The sequence below is a fragment of the Balaenoptera acutorostrata genome, chromosome 5 (assembly GCF_949987535.1).
Source record: "Balaenoptera acutorostrata chromosome 5, mBalAcu1.1, whole genome shotgun sequence".
Taxonomy (NCBI): Eukaryota; Metazoa; Chordata; class Mammalia; order Artiodactyla; family Balaenopteridae; genus Balaenoptera; species Balaenoptera acutorostrata.
Genome location: NC_080068.1, coordinates 1,445,417 through 1,464,120, shown reverse-complemented (window position 1 = coordinate 1,464,120; position 18,704 = coordinate 1,445,417). Strand labels below are relative to the sequence as shown.

The 18,704-nt window shown below is 38.4% G+C and overlaps 1 protein-coding gene across 4 annotated transcripts in view; it reads left to right on the top strand.

Annotated features, from left to right (window-relative positions):
- PDGFC (platelet derived growth factor C) overlaps positions 1 to 18,704 on the top strand; it is a 218,303-nt gene that overhangs the window by 153,882 nt on the left and 45,717 nt on the right. For all 4 annotated transcript variants that reach the window (XM_057546247.1, XM_057546246.1, XM_057546249.1 and 1 more), the window contains one exon: positions 10,074 to 10,254. In XM_057546247.1, the coding sequence (XP_057402230.1) occupies positions 10,074 to 10,254 (181 nt within the window). The remainder of the gene's footprint in view (positions 1 to 10,073; positions 10,255 to 18,704) is intronic.

The window sequence follows — 18,704 nt, the reverse complement described above, 5'->3', positions numbered from 1 at the left end:
TGTTACGTTTATTACTACACATTTTTACAGTTCGCTGAAAGACATTTTTCCCTATTTGGTTTCTAACTTTGTTTTTTTTTTTTTTACTGTCATAAAGAAAAACTATTGATGCTTGTATACTGATCTCACAGTTAGTCACTTTACTAAATTCTATTTTAGTTCCAGGTGGTTTTTAAAAGCCAAAAACTTTGAAATCGTCTTTGATACCTGTTTTTCTCTCACACCCAGACCATCTCCTATCAGATCTTCAGACTATTCACAGCCTGGAGCCCATTCTTTACCCCTACCTCCCCCCATGCGCAAGCCACGCACCTGCATGATGGCAAAGCTTTTCCAGTTTCTGTGCTTATCCGACTACTGTCTGTTCTTAAGGGATCTGTTATCAACTAAGGATCGTTTTTCTCCTGCTTCTATTACGTTTATTTGCTTTCCTCTCTTATTAAATTAGCTTGAGCTTCCCCCCAAAATGCTGAAAATAGTAGCGAGAATGGCCAATCCTGTCTTTGTTCTAATGTTAATGAGAATGACTTTGATTTTATTTAGTGTAACACTTGCAGTTAATTTCTGTTGTGTAACTTTACCATGATTTGAAAGTTTCCTGCTCTTCAGTTAGTTGACTCCGTTTTTATCTAAGTATAATTGACTTTATTATGTTTTTTCAGCATTTACTAATATGAACATATAGTTTTTCTCCTTTGAATATTCTAAAAGATCATCATTACATTAATCCTCAAGTTCATGATGCAGATCCATATTCTGTCAAGAAGTATGCTTTTAACCCACTAATGAACGATATTTGATTAAATTTTATTTAGAATTTTTGCATTTCCCTCCATTTATGAGTGAACTTGGTCTTCATTTTACATGTTTGATACTGCCATTTCAAAAAACTTGGACACAGTACTTTTTTTCAGTTATTAGAAATTTTAATTTTTTCCAGCTTTATTGAGATATAATTGACATGTAACATTGTGTAAGTTTAAGATGTACAACCTGTTGATTTGAAACACTTATATATTGCAGTATGATTAGCACTGTGGCATTAGCTAACAGCCCCTTCATACCACGTCATTCTACTTCTTTTTTGTGGTGAGAACATTTAAGATCCATTCTCTTAGCAACTTTCAAGTATATGATACAGTATTGTTAACTATATTCGTAAGACTTAGGCTAGCTTTTATTATTATTAATTGAGTGAATATCTGGCCATGTTCCATTTTTTTTTACAATTGCTTACATAACATTGAAATTATACATTCCTTTAATATCAAACAGAACTCTTCTATAAATCCCATGCCATTGCATCTTTTTTTTATTGATAAATGTTTGACAGTCTTTTCAGTTTCTTCTAGAGTTATGTCTGTTCACTTTTCCCACTTTTTTAGTCAACCTTTGTAATTTACGTTTTCCTAGTAAGGCACCCATGTCATCTAGCGTTTCAGATTTAATTGGCAATAGTGTTGCCTAAAACATACTTACAGGTGTGAAATCCATTTTTATCTGTGTATTACATCTTCCTTACTCCTATGCATGGAAATTCTTGACCCCCTCTCTCTCTCCCCCAACTCCTTTCTGAGAACCAGCTCTTGGTTTTAATTCTGAATCCTAATTTGGTATTTGAATATATCTTTTAGAGTTTTAGTCTTCACTTTTTTTCACTTTATACTCTCTTGGTTTTCTTTTTTTTTTTTAATTTTTCTAGCTTTGTAGATTGAGTTCATGGCTTATATATTTGCAATATTTTTATTTAGTAATAAGATAATTTAAAACTCTTCACTTCCTACCACGTACAGTAAACATCCCAATTTTTTACACGTAGAACTCTCATATTTTCCTGAGAATTACTCCATCGTATGTTGTCCTCCCTCTGAAGCGTGCTCTTTGGTTTGACTTACGCATTTCCTACGTAGGTTTAAAGTTCTCCATAACGAATTTTGAGTGCCTAAAAGTAAACAGTCCTGAGCCAGTTAAAATAAATACCTGTAAATGTATATGCCCAAATTATCAAGTTGACTGATCAATTTATTTGAATGACTGTTAATGGTTCTCCAGCCACTGAACAAGTTCATTTGGCCAATCTGAACAAAGACACATAAATTCTATACTGTTAAGCCTCAGAATAGAGGAAATATAATTAAGTAGGCATATTTTAAATATAATAGGCAGTACGGCTTCGCTCTTGAGAGCATGGGCTTTGGAGTTCAGCTCCCAAAACTGAAGCCTTCGCTCTACACTTAGTTGCTGTGTGACCTTGGCTGGGTACTTAGCTTTTCCATATTTTATAATCTGTAAAATGGGCAAAATAACAGTATTAACCTTTTAGGATTTTTGTGAGGATCAAAGGAATGTATAAAGAGCAATGACTATGTGTAACGTGTATAATTTTTTAAAAATTGTTATTGGAGTAGAGGTGCTTTACAGTGTTGTGTTAGCCTCTGCTGTACAGCAAAGTGAATCAGCTATACGTATACATACATCCCCTTTTTTGGATTTTCTTCCCATTTAGGTCAACACAGAGCACTGAGTAGAGTTCCCTTTGCTATGCAATAGGTTCTCCGTAGTGGTCTATTCTATTTATAGTATCAATAGTGTATATATGTCCATCCCAATCTCCCAATTCATTCCACCACGACCCTGCTTCCCCCCTTGGTATCCATACGTTTGTTCTGTACGTCTGCGTCTCTGTTTCTGCTTTGCCAATAAGTTAATCTGTACCATTTTTCTATATTCCACATATAAATGATATCATATGATATTTGTTTTTTTCTTTCTGACTTACTTCACCCTGTGTGACAGTCTCTAGGTCCATCCACGTCTGTGCAAATGGCATTATTTTGTTCCTTTTTATGGCTGAATAATTTTCCATTGAATGTATGTATCACATCTTCTTTATCCATTCATCTGTCGATGGACACTTAGGTTGCTTCTATGTCCTGGCTATTGTAAATAGTGCTGCAATGAACATTGGGGTGCATGCATCCTTTCAAATTACAGTTTTCTCTGGATATAAGCCCAGGAGTGGGATTGCTGGGTCATATGGTAGCTCTATTTTTAGTGTTTTAAGGAGCCTCCATACCGTTCTCCATAGTGGCTGTATCAATTTGCATTCCCACCAACACGCATAATTATTAAAATTTATTTTCATTATAAGGTAAAGTATGGATGACCATTCTGGTGCCCAAATAGGGATTTAAAACTTTTACTCTGTGTCTGGGTTGTCTTCTGTTAAACCGAAGTGTAAGCCAGCGAGCACTGCTGGATAACTGTCATCTTGTTAAGTTTATTACCTTCGCCAGCAAGCCCAGGCTCCCGTCGACACTTGCAGAATGAGGCCTTCTGAAGATGCATGTCTATTTGTTGGTAGAGTTTCACACCACCCTCGGGTTCGATCATTCTCGCGGTAGATTTAATTGACAGGGTTTTAGTTAGTGTGAACTAGAAACAGCCTGTTTTGAAGGGTTGGTTTATTTTCGTGGAAGGAAGCTGGGTGTCGGACAATTGTGTTTACAAGTGAATTTATTTCTTTGGTTTAGTCCTCAGCAGCTCTCCTATCTTCAGTTTTTAAATTCCCATGTGAGAACGAAAATTTTGTCTACAGTACCAGACTTGTTTGTTAAACATAAAAGAACATAAATCCTCCGTGGGTCCCCAGGGGTATGATAGAGAAAGGGAGTGCTCATTATAAACCACTTAGGGCTGTGTGTACTGTATCATGTTTCCGTGAGAAAGTGATGTTTGATTGGCCCCTAAAATAGGTTTAGTAAATCCCTTAAATACTGATGTGAGCAATTGTGCATGTGGGAAATTAATACCTGAGAGTGTGTTACATAGGATTACCGTGTCTCCAGAAAAGTCACCTGGGCATGTGTAGGTTTCTGAATCTGAGGATGATTCTGTTTTGTAATTTCATTTTTATGGGTCAAACGTTGCTTGGTTTTATTTTCTCCCGTTCATTTGGCTGAGGCCTGCAGATAATCTTTTATCATTGTTTTCTCTCTTCCTTTTCTTCTTGATGTTTTGAGCTGTGTTGTAGTGTGTCAGCCAACCAACTTATGCAATGAGTCCCATATTCTCTACATGGCATTCTATGAGAGAAAAGAAAAATTTCAAAGTATTGGGGAAAATAATTGGATTGAATGCTTTAGTCTTTTACCAACCACACTCTATAAACAAGTTGGAGGAAAATATGGAATCAAGTGGCAGTGGTTTTTGTTTTGTTTTGTTTCTGTTTTGAAGGTTAGGAAGCAGCCATGAGGCATGGTAGTATGTCCCAGGTAGATTGTCACTGGGTCTGTTTTAGATGACTTGAATATGATTTAAATATAAGAATGCTATTTTTAGCAAGAGGATTTACTGTTTGGATTCACAAAATTAATGTGGAATAATTGGATGAAACTTAGCATTATATTATCATAACGACACTGCTTTTGAAAAAAAATCCTAAAATGCCAAATTTACTATGAAACAATTAGTAGTATAACTTAAGTTCTACTTCTGAAAGGCAAAGAACAGAGCACTTTTTAGATGTTCATTTCATTTAACTTCATGGAATGAAAAACTATGTAGGTCTTTAAAACACGATGATAAATTTGTGTATGCACCAGACTTGTATGAGCTTGTGAGAATTAATTACCAGCTATCTAACTGCAAATCCAAAAATTGTTATAAAGATTAGGGTTATGCGGTTTGTTTGTTTTTTTATGGCGTCAAATTCAGTAGCAAATCTTCATGAAACAAGTAATAATGTACTTGTCACTCTTCTCTTATCTGCAGGACAGTGATTTTTGTCTCAGGATACAAGTTAGATATGGCAAAGTTTAAGACTTATTTATTCCTTAATACATTAACACTGATAATCTAGATATTTCTGAGTGTGATTTAAAACTCCTTTTGTTTTTATTATTATTTTTTTTCTAAATTGTGTGCTGTCGTGAGTTGCTGAATTAAGGCCAGTAAGATCTTTCTTTTTATTTTTATATTTTAATTTTTTTAAAATATTTTTGGCTGCGTTGGGTCTTCATTGCAGTGCACGGGCTTCTCATTGTGGTGGCTTTTCTTGTTGCGGAGCACAGGCTCTAAGCACACGGGCTTCAGTAGTTGTGGCACGCGGGCTCAGTAGTTGTGGCTCGCGGGCTCTAGAGCACAGGCTCAGTAGTTGTGGCGCACGGGCTTAGTTGCTCCGCGGCATGTGGGATCTTCCCGGACCAGGGCTCAAACCCATGTCCCCTGCATTGGCAGGCAGATTCCTCACCACTGCGCCACCAGGGAAGCCCCTAAAAACACCTTTTAAATACTTATAAAGAGCTTACACATCGGATTAACACATACGGTGTTTTTTTTTTTTTTTTTTTTTGGCCACGCCGGCGGCATGCGGGATCTTAGTTCCCAGACCAGGGATTGAACCTGCACCCCCCTGTAGTGGAAGCGTGGAGTCTTAACCACTGGACAGCCAGGGAAGTCCCTGGTGTTTCTTTTTTTAACAGAAATCAAAAGGAAATTATGTATAATAAAATAGTTATGTGAGTTGTTAGTTTTAGGTTCCTTGCAAATGGTATTCTTTTCTCTTGAGACGTTTCTATTAGAAAGATTATAGTAGTTATTTTGAAAGTGGTCTGGAGGAGGGAATAAGTTAGGAGTTTGGGATTAACATATACACACTACTGTATATAAAAGAGATAACCAACAAGGGCCTGCTGTACAGCACAGGGAACTCTACTCAATATCTTGTAATAACCTATAAGGGAAAAGAATCTAAAAAAGAACATATATAAGTTTAACTGGGTCACTTTGCTGTAGACCTGAAACTAACACAACATTGTAAATCAAATTTACTTCAGTTTTTAAAAATTAGAAAATAACATTTTTTTAAAATGATCTGAAGAAAGTTTTTGACACTCTGTGTTCACCCAACCAGTTGATTGAAAATGACTTCATAATTGCCAGGCCCACGGGCTTCTTGGCTTTCATCTTCTTTGGTCTTTCTCTGGCAGTGACGGCGGGCCCACTTCTGCTCGGGTGGACACCGTCCCTCCCTCTTTCCTTCGTTCTGCGCCATCCTGCTTCCCTGAGGGCTCCTCTTCAGGATGTTTGTGTTGAAAGGGCTTTCTTTCTGCCCGCGCTTGAGATGCTATTTTTTCCTGGCATCCTCACATGTGTTGTGATGCTGGATCTAGGCTGCTGCCTCACTGAAGCCTCCTGTCAGAGCCCCACGGTCCGCGAGGGAAGCAAACCCAGATGCCCACGTGGGCAAGTGATGGAAATAAATGAAGACCTGGTTATTAAGGAAAAAAAAAATAAAGCAGCATAGGAAACAGACAAGGATTTTTAAAGACTGGAAGGAGGATGTCTCATCTCAAGCCCTTTCCACCTGGCCCAGCCTCGGTTTCCGTGAAGGAGTGAAGGCCGTACTGACCTCGTGCAGTAAACACTCTCTGTGCCTGGCACCCAGCTGCTCGGGTGAGGCCATGAGGAGGACGAAGACCCCTCCTCTCCCGCGGCTGACGCCAGTCTGCAGGTCTGAGTAACGCAAGGAGTAACACCAGGGCTAATAACATTCAGTATGACCAGATGTTCACATTTGTTTTAAAAGGGCCTGAAATCCAGATTTTTCTGTGCAATTTGACTTTTTAAAATGTTGATTTACAGACAGGGAAAGACAAATATCATATGATATCACTTATATGTGGAATCTGAAAAAAATAATATAAATGAACATATTTACAAAACAGAAATAGACTCACAGACATAACAAACTTATGGTTCCAAAAGGGGAAAGGGGGGGGCAGGGGGGATGGTGGGAGGTAAACTAAGAGTTCGGAATTAACAGATACACGGTACTACATAAAAAATACATAGACAGTAAGGACCTACTGTACAGCACAGGGAACTCTATTCAGTATCTTCTAATGACCTATAATGGAAAAGAATCTGAAAAAATATATATATGTGTATATGTATAACTGAATCAGTTTGCTATACACTTGAAACTAATACAACATTATAAATTAACTATAGTTCAATAAAAAATAATAAGAAAATACAGGTAGCACCTAAAAACTTAATTGATTAATTAAATGCCGACAAATTTTTTTAAATTAATTAATTAATTTATTTTTGGCTGTGTTGGGTCTTCGTTTCTGTGCGAGGGCTTCCTCTAGTTGCGGCGGGCGGGGGCCACTCTTCATCGCGGTGCGCGGGCCTCTCACCATCGCGGCCTCTGTTGTTGCGGAACACAGGCTCCGTAGTTGTGGCGCACGGGCTTAGTTGCTCCGCGGCATGTGGGATCCTCCCAGACCAGGGCTCGAACCCGTGTCCCCTGCATTGGCAGGCAGATTCTCAACCACTGCGCCACCAGGGAAGCCCTCGACAAATATTTTAAAGAAGGGTGGAACCTCTTCAAACTGGGCTTACCTCTTTGGAACATTGGTCTCCAAACTACTTTTCTAACATCCGACGCTGAAATTTCAAGGCCTTCGTACCTACACCTGTTCTTCCAGCTTGAGCTCCATCCTCTGTTCACAAGGGACCACCCGAGGCCCCTGGTTTCCTCTGTTACATCCTTGGGATTGTGCTTCTTGCTAGAATGCATTTCCACTCTCCCCGTCCCCCCTGGTCAGTCAGGACTCACTGGCAGCCCAGATGCTCCTTTGCAAGCGGACCCTCATCTCGCTGTGTCGGGTTTCCCTCGCCTTGCCAGCATTCCGCACTGCCCCTTTTTCCTAAGCAGTCTCATGAGAGCACTCAGCAGTGTTTAATGAACTCTGAGCCCATAGAAGCTATGGATTCATCTCTGTATCCTGAGAATCTAGCCCAGCACTTTGTGCCAAGACAGTGCTTCACAGATGCTCGTGGGATGACTGACCAGGCCTGAAATCAGCTGTCTGCAAACTGGTCCTGATGGTAACCCGTATCAGATAGCTTCACCTCCCAAACACAGAACAAGCATACTCTGCGAAAAGCAACTTCGTTCCACCTGTGAACAATCTCGATATAAAAATTACTCTTTGATTTAAAATGCTAGCTATCAACTTTTATACCGCGTAATGTCTGAAATACCCACTCAGTCTGTTTTACCCAAATCCTCCTCCCCCCGCCCCCCTTCCTGGTCCCCCTTCACAGCAAGACTCCTGGGAAGGTTGCACCGGCTGTCTTGTGCATTTATAATTTATCACCCAGGCTAGTCGCGTGATCGAGCAGAAATATGCTCTCCTCTGGTATCTGAGTTTTCTTATTTGTTGCTTTCATACGCGCAGGGTCACATTAAAGTAGGTGCCGGGTGGGAGCAAAGGGGTGCTGGGTAGAGAGGAAGGGCAAACTGTTGAGTGGGAGCTCTGTGCCAGGACGTCTAGGCGCCGCGCGTGTGCTGCCCACCTTCCCTCTCTTAAAACATCCCAGTGAGTCAGGTAGCATTCTCATTTTAAGGACAAGAAAAAGGAGGCTGGAACAGGTTAAGTTACACACCGCAGGAGAGTTCTGGCTACAGCTTGAGGACAAAGATGCATAAGTACAATTGGTTCCTTATGCACTTTGTCCTTTTTCATCAGTTTTTTTCTTCTGTAAGTTCTATACTGTACAAAGTATATTAATTTTAGTTTTCTGATATCTACTGAATTTAGACTTTTTAAAAAATCAACCAGTTATTTTCATCCATGTCAGACCTCCCTTAAGAAAAGTTTGGCAATGTCCTCTTTACTACTGTGAAATGCAATTCATAATAGCTATCATCTATTTCTATGTGCAGTTGTTTAAAAAATAAATATAATGGCCTACATGCTCTGTAAAGCTGAAATACTAACAGTAATTTATATTAAAATACACATGCACCATTACAAGAAACGGAAAATGAAGTAGTCAGATGTTTGTATCTTTTAAGCAGCAGACTCAGACTAAATGGGTATGTTTTCTGGTTTTGACTGTGATGCAAAGAGTATAAGCAATGTTCCTGTTAGTGATTTGATTTTCCAAAGTAGTAGCTGTTGTTCCAAAGTATAGAAACTTCCTTCGACTTAACGTGATAGTTCTATTTCTAGAAAATTTGGCTTAAACTAAATCTGCAAAACATGTTTGTGTTTCTGTGTGACAGTATTATGTTCTAGACTCAGATGGCCGATAGCAGAAATGTTGCCTACGTGAGTGTCCAGCGAACTGTTTGAAAGGCCTGGAGGGCGTGGAGCAAACACCCATTTTTGGGACTGCCCCTTGTTGGGTGTCCACGGCCCTTGCCCTCCTCACCCCCCCCCCCCCCACTGAGACGGTGTAAAATGCCTCTACACGCTTCTCACAATTCTCTCAAGGGACAGCCCTGCTCTCCATGAGTGCCACTGATTGAAACTTTCAAACCCAAGTTAACATTGGTTAGAAAAGTATTAATCATTCATTCCATAGGTTTAAGATACTGTGTGTAGCAGTGTAAACCAGAAGTATGTAAGAATTGATTCCTTTCTTCAAGGGTTTAACAGCCTAGCTAACACGATGGATCACTTGCATAGACGTAGTTAAAAGTATGTGTTTATCGGGAAGAGAAAGATGGCGGTGAGCTGAGAACAGCCAGAAAGGTCTCACAGAGGCAGCGCAGTACAGAGTGGGATTTGGAGGACGTGTCTATAAAAAAAGTGGCTCTAGAAAAGCTTGGAACACAGATGAGGAAAGGGAGCCAAGAAGCCTGACGGGGGTGCAGGAGTGACCGCCGGAAAGTGATGGGCAGTGATCATGGAAATTAAGATTGGAGCAAAACTGTCATATCCAAATGGAGATTAAATTGAATAATTCATGAATGTCAGATATGGTCGCTGTGTACAAAATATTTAAGTTTTGACATGGCTCTTTAAATGAATTTGGAGTTCGTTACCAGTAAAACCGGACGGCTTAGAATAGAAGACTTGTATTTCTTTCATTGGGAATGCATTTTCAGTTGTGTCTCTTCTTTGGAAGACTTTATTCTAGTCATGCAGTTAAATTTGGGATGAACTCACAGCTGTGGTCCGCAGGGACTCATTGTCTCCACGCACATGGACTTTGAATTCCTAAGATAACAGACCATGCTTTGATGTCTCTTTTGTCTTGGTCTCTTGCAGGTATGATTTTGTCGAGGTTGAGGAACCCAGCGACGGAGCCGTGTTGGGGCGCTGGTGTGGGTCTGGCACTGTGCCGGGAAAGCAGATTTCTAAAGGCAATCAGATCAGGATACGGTTTGTGTCTGATGAGTATTTTCCTTCGGAACCCGGGTTCTGCATCCACTATAACATTGTCATGCCAGTAAGTACCACTAAGAGATGCCCTTATGTATCTGGGTCAGTTGTTTGGTCACTTGTTTTTCTCCTTTTAAACAAGAGATTTAGGAAAACCAAGAACCAAAAACCTTTCCTTAGCTTGATTCTTTTTTTTTTTCGTAAATGTCACTATGGTTACTACTATAACTATAATTTATTCACTCTAGATTATTAGTGTCTCTGTCACCTTAAAAGTCCACGCTTTTATGTGATGTTTTAATTTTTCCCCCTTTAAGGTGTCATCTTTCCTTTCTGTACCCACCAAAAGTCGATTTTTTAGATGTGTCATTTTATCTTTTTTGGAGGGAAAGGTAAACTATTAACTATTCTTTTCAAATCAGTGTTTTAGTAAAATATATTTTAAAAAGTAGTTATCTCAGTTTTCCTACTTATCTTAATATTTGTCCTGATTAAATAATATTATGGCCTTTGTACCCCAAAGAGGAAGTTTCAAAATTCTCACAGGGATTTAGGAAATCTATTTTTATTTGTATTGCAATTGTTTATTCCCTTTCTTTTATGTATTATTTCAAACACTTGTATCTATTTGTTGCGCTGCAACAAAAATATTGAAAACCTTCTGGCTGTTTATCACATTCTGCTTATAATGGTAATTCAGAACTATTTATACAAATATGGTGTCACCTAGTATACTTTTCAAATATGATCAGTATCACCATTTAAAAGAATATAAAACTGATATCATTAATGATTTTGACAGATTTAGCAAATCAGTATGCACACTGGGAACATGAAGTGGTGTGGGCTACATGCATTAATTAACATGTATATTCTAACCAGGTATAAAAATAATGCACCCGGCACACTAACAATTCATGAGGCCAATTAGAAAATACGGGATCAATATTTAACTTTATATATTATTATAATTATAATTACAATTAGAATATATATAATTATAATAATTGCATATATAAATATTATAAATAATTATATATTAACATATAAATATTATGAATAATTATACATTATTCATATATTATATATTATTATAATATTATATTTTATTATATAATACTTTTTAAATATTGTGAATAATTATATATTATTCATATTGTAACGTTAAGCAGGGATTTCCCTTTTTTGATTGCCCAAACTCAATTCCATGGAATAGTATTTAAGCAACTGACTAAATTATGAAATTTAAGTATTGTTTGAGATACAGCTGAAAAGAAACAACAGAATGTAAACTGAAGTTGGAAAAATGATAATTTATTTATTTATTAACAGAATCATTTACTGTGTACAATTGAAGTTAAGGGAGGTATCTCTAAAATATGCTGTGAATTTACATTGTGAGTCTTGATCAATTTCCTGTTATAGATTATTTGAGATATCTGTATCTCTATTCCATTATGAAATACTTTGCCCAGTATAGATTCTCTACCATGTCCTTTGTTAATTTCCAAAATTTTTCTTAATTTAACTGTTTAACATTTTTCATTTAAATTTAATCAAATTTAATAATTTCACCTGGAAAAGTGTTAATATTAGACAAGGATGAACTTATTTAAAAACCTTTTGATACTGTGACTATTTGTTTGAATGAAGCCACTAAGAATCTGTTTATCACCCTTTCACAGTACCCTGCTTCACAGAATTTATGAGTTTAATATTTGTTTTAAGCCTAAAATGCCCTTGGGAGCCATGGCTACACTTTCACAAAGTTATACAGTCCATATTTTCCAGTTTGGATTTAGCACATCTAATGTTCTTAAATATTTAAATATGAAGCAATCAAATTTTACTGTAAAACATAATGGTAGGTCTTGTATCATAGCGAAGGTTTGATTTATCCCAAACCTGTGACAAAAATAAACTTGAAACTGAGAAGCTATTTGTGCAGTATTTTAAATGAACTAGTGTCTTCACATTATATTAATAGCAATCTATTATCATCCCACAGAATAAGACATGAAAGCAGAAACATATATATGCTGACACCAAGTGTTGCCTTCCTCTGATTTTATGATCTCATAGGCTGTCTGGTTGTGTAACCCACGGAGTGGTGTGGAAGAAATAAAATATGTAATGACAAAAACACAGGAAATGTACAGTACCTCGCTTAGTTCTGGCCCCATTATAGTTTTTCAATAAGTAGTTGAATACTGAGTTGACCAGACAACTCAGTCACCCCAGCTTAACTAACAGCGGATTCACTGACACTTGTGTTTCCATATGTATGTGTGTGTCAGATTCCTGAGCCTGGAGATGAGATAAAGACCCATAAAGATCTGCTGTAAGTACCACCCATCCTCTGGACTGTGAATGACCCTGCCCCCTGGGTTTAACCTGTTACCAGGGATTCACTGTGACTAAGACCAGAAACTGTATCTGGGAGACTTTGGGTGAAGAGGGTATTTCTGTTTGCGTCATCAAAATTAAGTTCAGTACATTTTTAGATCGTTACTGAAATAGTTGGATAAATTGTCAATATGGACTTTGGATTGACACTCTCCTGGGCTCTCTTGAACGTGTCTTTCTTGGTAACTAACTTCTTGGTAACTAGTTGCCCTGTGATGGCTGCCTGGGGAAACAGTTTGCATTATGCTTAGGAAACCATCAGGCTGGGGCCAGATGAAGCAAGACAAGAGGACAGTAGGTTCCTGCCTTGCTTATTAACACATGTGACCTGGTGATGTTAATCTTGCCAGATGGCTTTCTGGAGTGATCATTGATACATGAATTGTACTGTCTCACGAGCTTTGACTCTTCAGGGTGTGAGTTTACTTTGACAGCTTACCTGCCATTCCCTCACTTACTCTTTGCCCCGATCCCGTGTAGCCGTGGCTCTCTCCATGCAGCCCACACTCATTCTGCTCTCAACAACTGCCCCGAGTCGGTGAGTGAAAATCAGTGAGTGATTTTGCTCTCTAGCCTCCCGGAGTGTTCTGAGTTATCAGTGTACGTTGCTCAAGGGCAGCCTCCCTGCCTGACCCTCTCCCCCAGCATCCCTGCCAGCAGGGCGTCATCCTGTCCGTCTTATCTGTGCACCAGCGAAGGAAAGCCTCAGGGAAGAAAGTTTGCCTTTTGGAGAGGAGGCTTTAAAGTTCTGCGGCACTTGCTCAGGGGCAAGTGCCCCTCCAAGCCCCTGGATCCTTGCTCACACTTTTTTTTTTCTTTTTTCCCAGAGATGAACTTCATAATGAACACACCCAGCTCCCCAGAGGCCATGGTCTCCCTGACTGCAAACCCCCTGCTGCACAGTAGGACTGAGGGGCCGCTGGCCCGATGGCTTCTTAATTTTGTAATGATAAGATGCTACGCAGCCCAGGCCCTGAGTAGACTGTGAACTTCCTGCCTTGAGGTCTGTCGCTGTGCAGCTGTTCAGTGTTTCCTCACCTGCCATCGCCCCTGGCGGGGGGGTGTGTGGGCCCCCCATGGAGCTATCTCACTTACTGTATGTGACAGAGTAGTGATGATTCATAAACCAGAAAACTGAAGAATCGCAGTAATGACACGACATACTCTCCTGGTCCTGGGGTATCAGGCTGTATTGCCAAGGATACATTCTTGTCCTCCTTAAAGAAAGAATGGAACTGGAATCTCTTCTTTTCTTTCTTTTTTTTTTCTTTTTGTTGTTGTTGTTGGGGACTGGAACAGCCCCCCCACCCCGGGGTAAAGAAATTAGTCCCTACTTATGGTGTCGTACGCATTGATGGGTCTAATCATCCTTACCTGCTTTTTTATAATGATCGGAACGAATATTTTGCATCTATCGATACATAGAAAAAAAATGTTGAGTTTAATCACATTTTTTTCTGGGACAATTATAGAGAAAGTTTATTTTAATATCCTTTATATTTAACAAATAAGAGAGTGAACTCCGCAGCCGTCTTTGGGAGCTTGAATGAATATTTATTCCAATCAACCTTTAAGACTCTGTGGTTCTGATTACCATACATCTTAGCAGGAGAGTTTTAATGCATTACTTAAAATTCTCAGAAATAGTTTTTGTTACACGTGTTGCCATTAAAAATTGGGTTCGCCTTTGAAAGATGATTTACCCACTCTTTTTCCCTCCACCAGTGAATGAGAGAGCGTATAGTTAAACAAGGGATCCCTTACTATTTCGAACAAAGTAATGCTGTTCATATGTGTTTTATATAGAGATATGCTTTCCTTTGTAATATTATGTTTTCAGTACCATTTTCTTGATTCCCAGGTACCTTAGACTAAGACATGAATAACATGTATCTTTCCATTTTGCTCTTTTAAGTTGATATTTTAGACTAAGTGTTAGTTTAGAAAAAAAACGTAGCATAGGCTGTTTACCTGAAATTAGAGCTAGTTCTTCGTAGCTTTTAAAAAAATAGTACCAGATTGACTACATTAATTAAAACTTACAGAATTTTCATGCTGTTTTCAAGAATTATTTATGGAAATGTATATTCCCCAATCATGCTCCATTAATACATAATGGAAAAGAAATCCAGGCAAATGGATGCCAAACGATATATATCCAGCTTTCTGATGGGGCATAAGGAGTTAATAATGTCTTTAATTTTTGTTTCCTTTATGCTAGAAGAGGAAAAAAAGGCCTGGTAGATTAGCAGTGAGAGATTGTTTGGGAAGAAATGAAGCAAAACTGAAATAAAACAGTGCAAGCCTGTTTCTGTTTGACGACCACACACAGTGAGCGCCAGTGCACATTTCAGATCTCTTAGAAAGAAAAGAAAATTTCTTGTTTAATTTTGGAGTCATTTATAATAGAGTATGTGTGTTTCACTCTGGGTACTGTAGCATAAGCACCATCATTTTAAAACGTTAAGAAACCTACAAAGGCTGAAAAATAACATCTTTTCTCATATCAAAAAACGTTGTTAAAAGTGTTTTATTTTTTAAAAAATCTCAGCCTTAATGTAAAATATACTGCGTATTTTTGTCAGGCAGTTAGTTCACAAAACCATACCTATTTTTGAAATAAACTGCACAAATCCAGATCTGATATTTTTAGTGGTTTTATTCTTTATATAGAGAACTCTCCTTCTTGAGTATAATATTACTTGTAATCCGTACTTTTTTAAATGGTTGTAAGATTTGAGGATTTTCTTTTTCTCCAAACTGGTACATTTTGAAGGGTGATTAAACTACTGCCACTTTCTTTCAGGATGGTTTTATTGAGTATTATATTTTTAAAGAGCTTTAATCTAAGCTTTCTGATCAGAAGTAGTAATAACATTTTCAACAATTTATTTGCTCTCATTTTCAGTTTAATGACTGGATCAGTTTAGATGAAAAGAAATAGATGTTAGCGCTACCATACCACTTGACTCAGTGTATTTCGATCTTCTTTACTTTATTGCCTGAAAAGGGAAGAGTGCAGGGTTGAATGAACTGAAGGTTCCCTTAATACCCAACAATCCCATGCAGCTCATCTTAAGTTACCTCCACATTTGTTCTATTATTTGTATGATTTTAATCTTTCTTTTTTTTTTTAAATCCAGAATTATTTTTTTAATCTTTTTATATTTTTAATTGACGTACAGTTGATTTACAATGTTGTGTTAATGACTGCTCTACAGCAAAGTGATTCAGTTACACACACACACACATATATATATTTTTAATATATTCTTTTCCATTATGGTTTATCACGGGATATTGAATCTAGTTCCCTGTGTTGCTTTTTCAATATGTATAATCGCTGGCACCTGTTGGATAGCACATATTTTGTATTCTTATTAGTAAAATCATCCCCGGAGAGGAAAGCATGAGAGAGAGGGTAAGTATGGCGGCCACTTTGTGACCCCACCGTGTGTCCTCCTGAGCGGCCTTCTTGTGAAGGACGTGTGGGGAGTGAAGGGGCGGCCTGTGCAGGAGCCGGGGCTTCCGTGGGGCAGGCTCAGAGGACACTGGAAGCCCGAGGTGGCACTGAGGAATGCATGACTGATCGCCAAAGAGTTATTAATTATGCAGGATGCAGAGAACAAAGCAACTCAGTGAACATTGGCTCCGGGGCAGAAAGGACGGGGGGGGGGGGGGGGGGGGGTTCCTTCCCTTCTGGATATGCCAGTAGGTTTATCACTGTTACTATCTTGTCAAGGAATGTCTTACCAGAAGGCCAGATTTGCTTTTATGTTCAGGTTAGGAAAAATTCCAGCTAACTCTCAAACAAGGCATCAAATTCATTGGTTCACTTTCTTTGGGAAAAGAGCGGCGGGGCTGGAATAAAAATACTCAGAACAATATCCTAACACAGATGCCTTAGGAAAGAAAGTGTCAGAATGTATTCAGGATTTTTAAAAATCGCAAATCTTCGTAACAAACTGCATTGCATTCCTATGTTATTGTATTAAACCGATTTGAACAGGGAAAAAATTAGGTTTAAACCTTTCAGAATAAAATTCTATTTACCTTAAGAGAGAATTAAGAGAAAAATGTGTTCTTAGACTTTTTTCTGTAGCAGAGAATAGAAGTATTTCAAGTATTGTATGTCTATACTGGAGTCTGAAACACGTTGGAATGATTTGATTTTTATTAAAATATACAATGTACTTGTATATTTATGCAGGGAGTCTTGAGGTGACAGTATTTTCTTGCATCAAAGAAATTATACAATTGCTGCAGAGACTAAACTCTTACTTGCCTAAGAGCTGTTAAATATATTTTTCTACCCACCCTCTACTCCATGGACACAGAGCTCCCTTTCACGTGAAGGGCATGGGCTCTCTTCCATTTCTGCTGATTCTTTTTGTTCCAGTTAATTCCTAGCTATCTAAGAAGGAATTTCACAGATAGAATGATTTGTAGTTGGAAAGAAAAAGGCAGTTGTTACAACTGCAGGAATGGTAAAAGGCAGGCAGATCATTTTAAGTTGATGTGCAAGTGGGCTGTAAATTAGAATTTAGGTGAATTAAAAGTTTGAAGTTTGATTCATATTTTACATCAAAAGCCACAAAGTTTTGGAAGTTTAGGGTTAATACAACAACCTAAACCCAATGGAGAGAACTGCTCTCTAGAAATAAGTTTGTTACAATTTAAAACGATAAAAGAAATACGTTTTCTTCAATATCCCCATCCATGTTCCTGTTAATTCTTTCAACATTTGTTGAAGAATATGTGATGAGGTATTTTGTTATTGGAGAATTCAGAGGTGTATATGGCATTGCCCTGTGTTTCCGAGAACGTTGCTTGTTCTGGAGAAGAGATACATACTGTATACCTATACAAATACAGTGTGTCAGTATGTCCTATCATCAGTGGTTTGGAAAGATTTTGAGAAGGAAGAGAGGCGATTGTTGAGAGCAGAGGATGTCGTAACTCTTAGATGAAAGAGAAAAAAACTAAACAAGCAAACAAAAACCCTGGGAGTTACCTAGTATAAATTCGATAACAACTGTATGATAAATACCTCTCAAGAGCTTATTAAAATGTATGTTTTCAGATGTCAGAGATTATGATTCTCTGGTTCTGGAGTGGTTCCCAGTTATCTGTATTTTCATCAAATGTGCTTATATATTATGCTCCAAGACGTTCTCGCATTGAATTAGGGGGAAGAAATTTCTCTAAACTATAAACTGAGCAGGATACAGAGAGTTTTACTAAAGATGTTGGGGAAATATTTTTTATATTCAAACTAGCATGAATATTTTATGGAACAGATTGGAGACTCTGCTTTTGTATTTTATAGCTAACATGCCCATGCGTTCTCTATTTTTCAGGACTGCAGAAAAGAGTGGGACTTACTTTTAGATGGATAGATTTCAGATTTTTTTTCAAATTATTCCAATGAGAATTTTATTTTACTTTTTTATGATTTCAGTTTGTAGTACTTGCCTTTATTGTACCGACTTTTCTAAGCTGTAGATTAAAGCCTATCAATTCTGTCAATTGTCAGTGTTTGTTCCCCGTGGAACTAGGTAGGATACATGACCACCCGTCATCTTTTCTGGGTCAACACTAGCTTGTCTGGTAATTCACGGGTGGCCAAGGGCCAGCAGGGAGGCACCATTCCGGACAACGTATTCTTCTGTTGTTGGTTGTGATGGGTGTCATGAGACAATGTCAGTAAAACAAGACAGTTCCAGCCATCAAGAAGTGTTCTTTCATTCTCCTCACTCTGTTTTTTTAACATGTAATTTTAATTTTTGTCAGAGTTACACTTGCACATAGCTTTGAAAGGCGACTCTTTTTCTTAGGCTAGTTACAGACATAGCAGTTGCCCCCTGCTGCCCCCTTCCCCTGCCCCGACTGTTGTCCTTTGGCAGCAGGTACTTCTGGTTCTTTTAACTGATGCTCTTAGAATTGACCTTCAGACCTTCAGGTCAAAGGCTTTTGTCGCTCCTTCTGGCTTCTTTGGTTTTAAGAATCGTCTGTGGACGTCATTGACGTCACGCTCTGGGAGGTGAGAACTTCACTCTTTTTCACCCTCCTGCCTTCACAGACCGCTTCCCATCCATCCCCCGTCCTCCG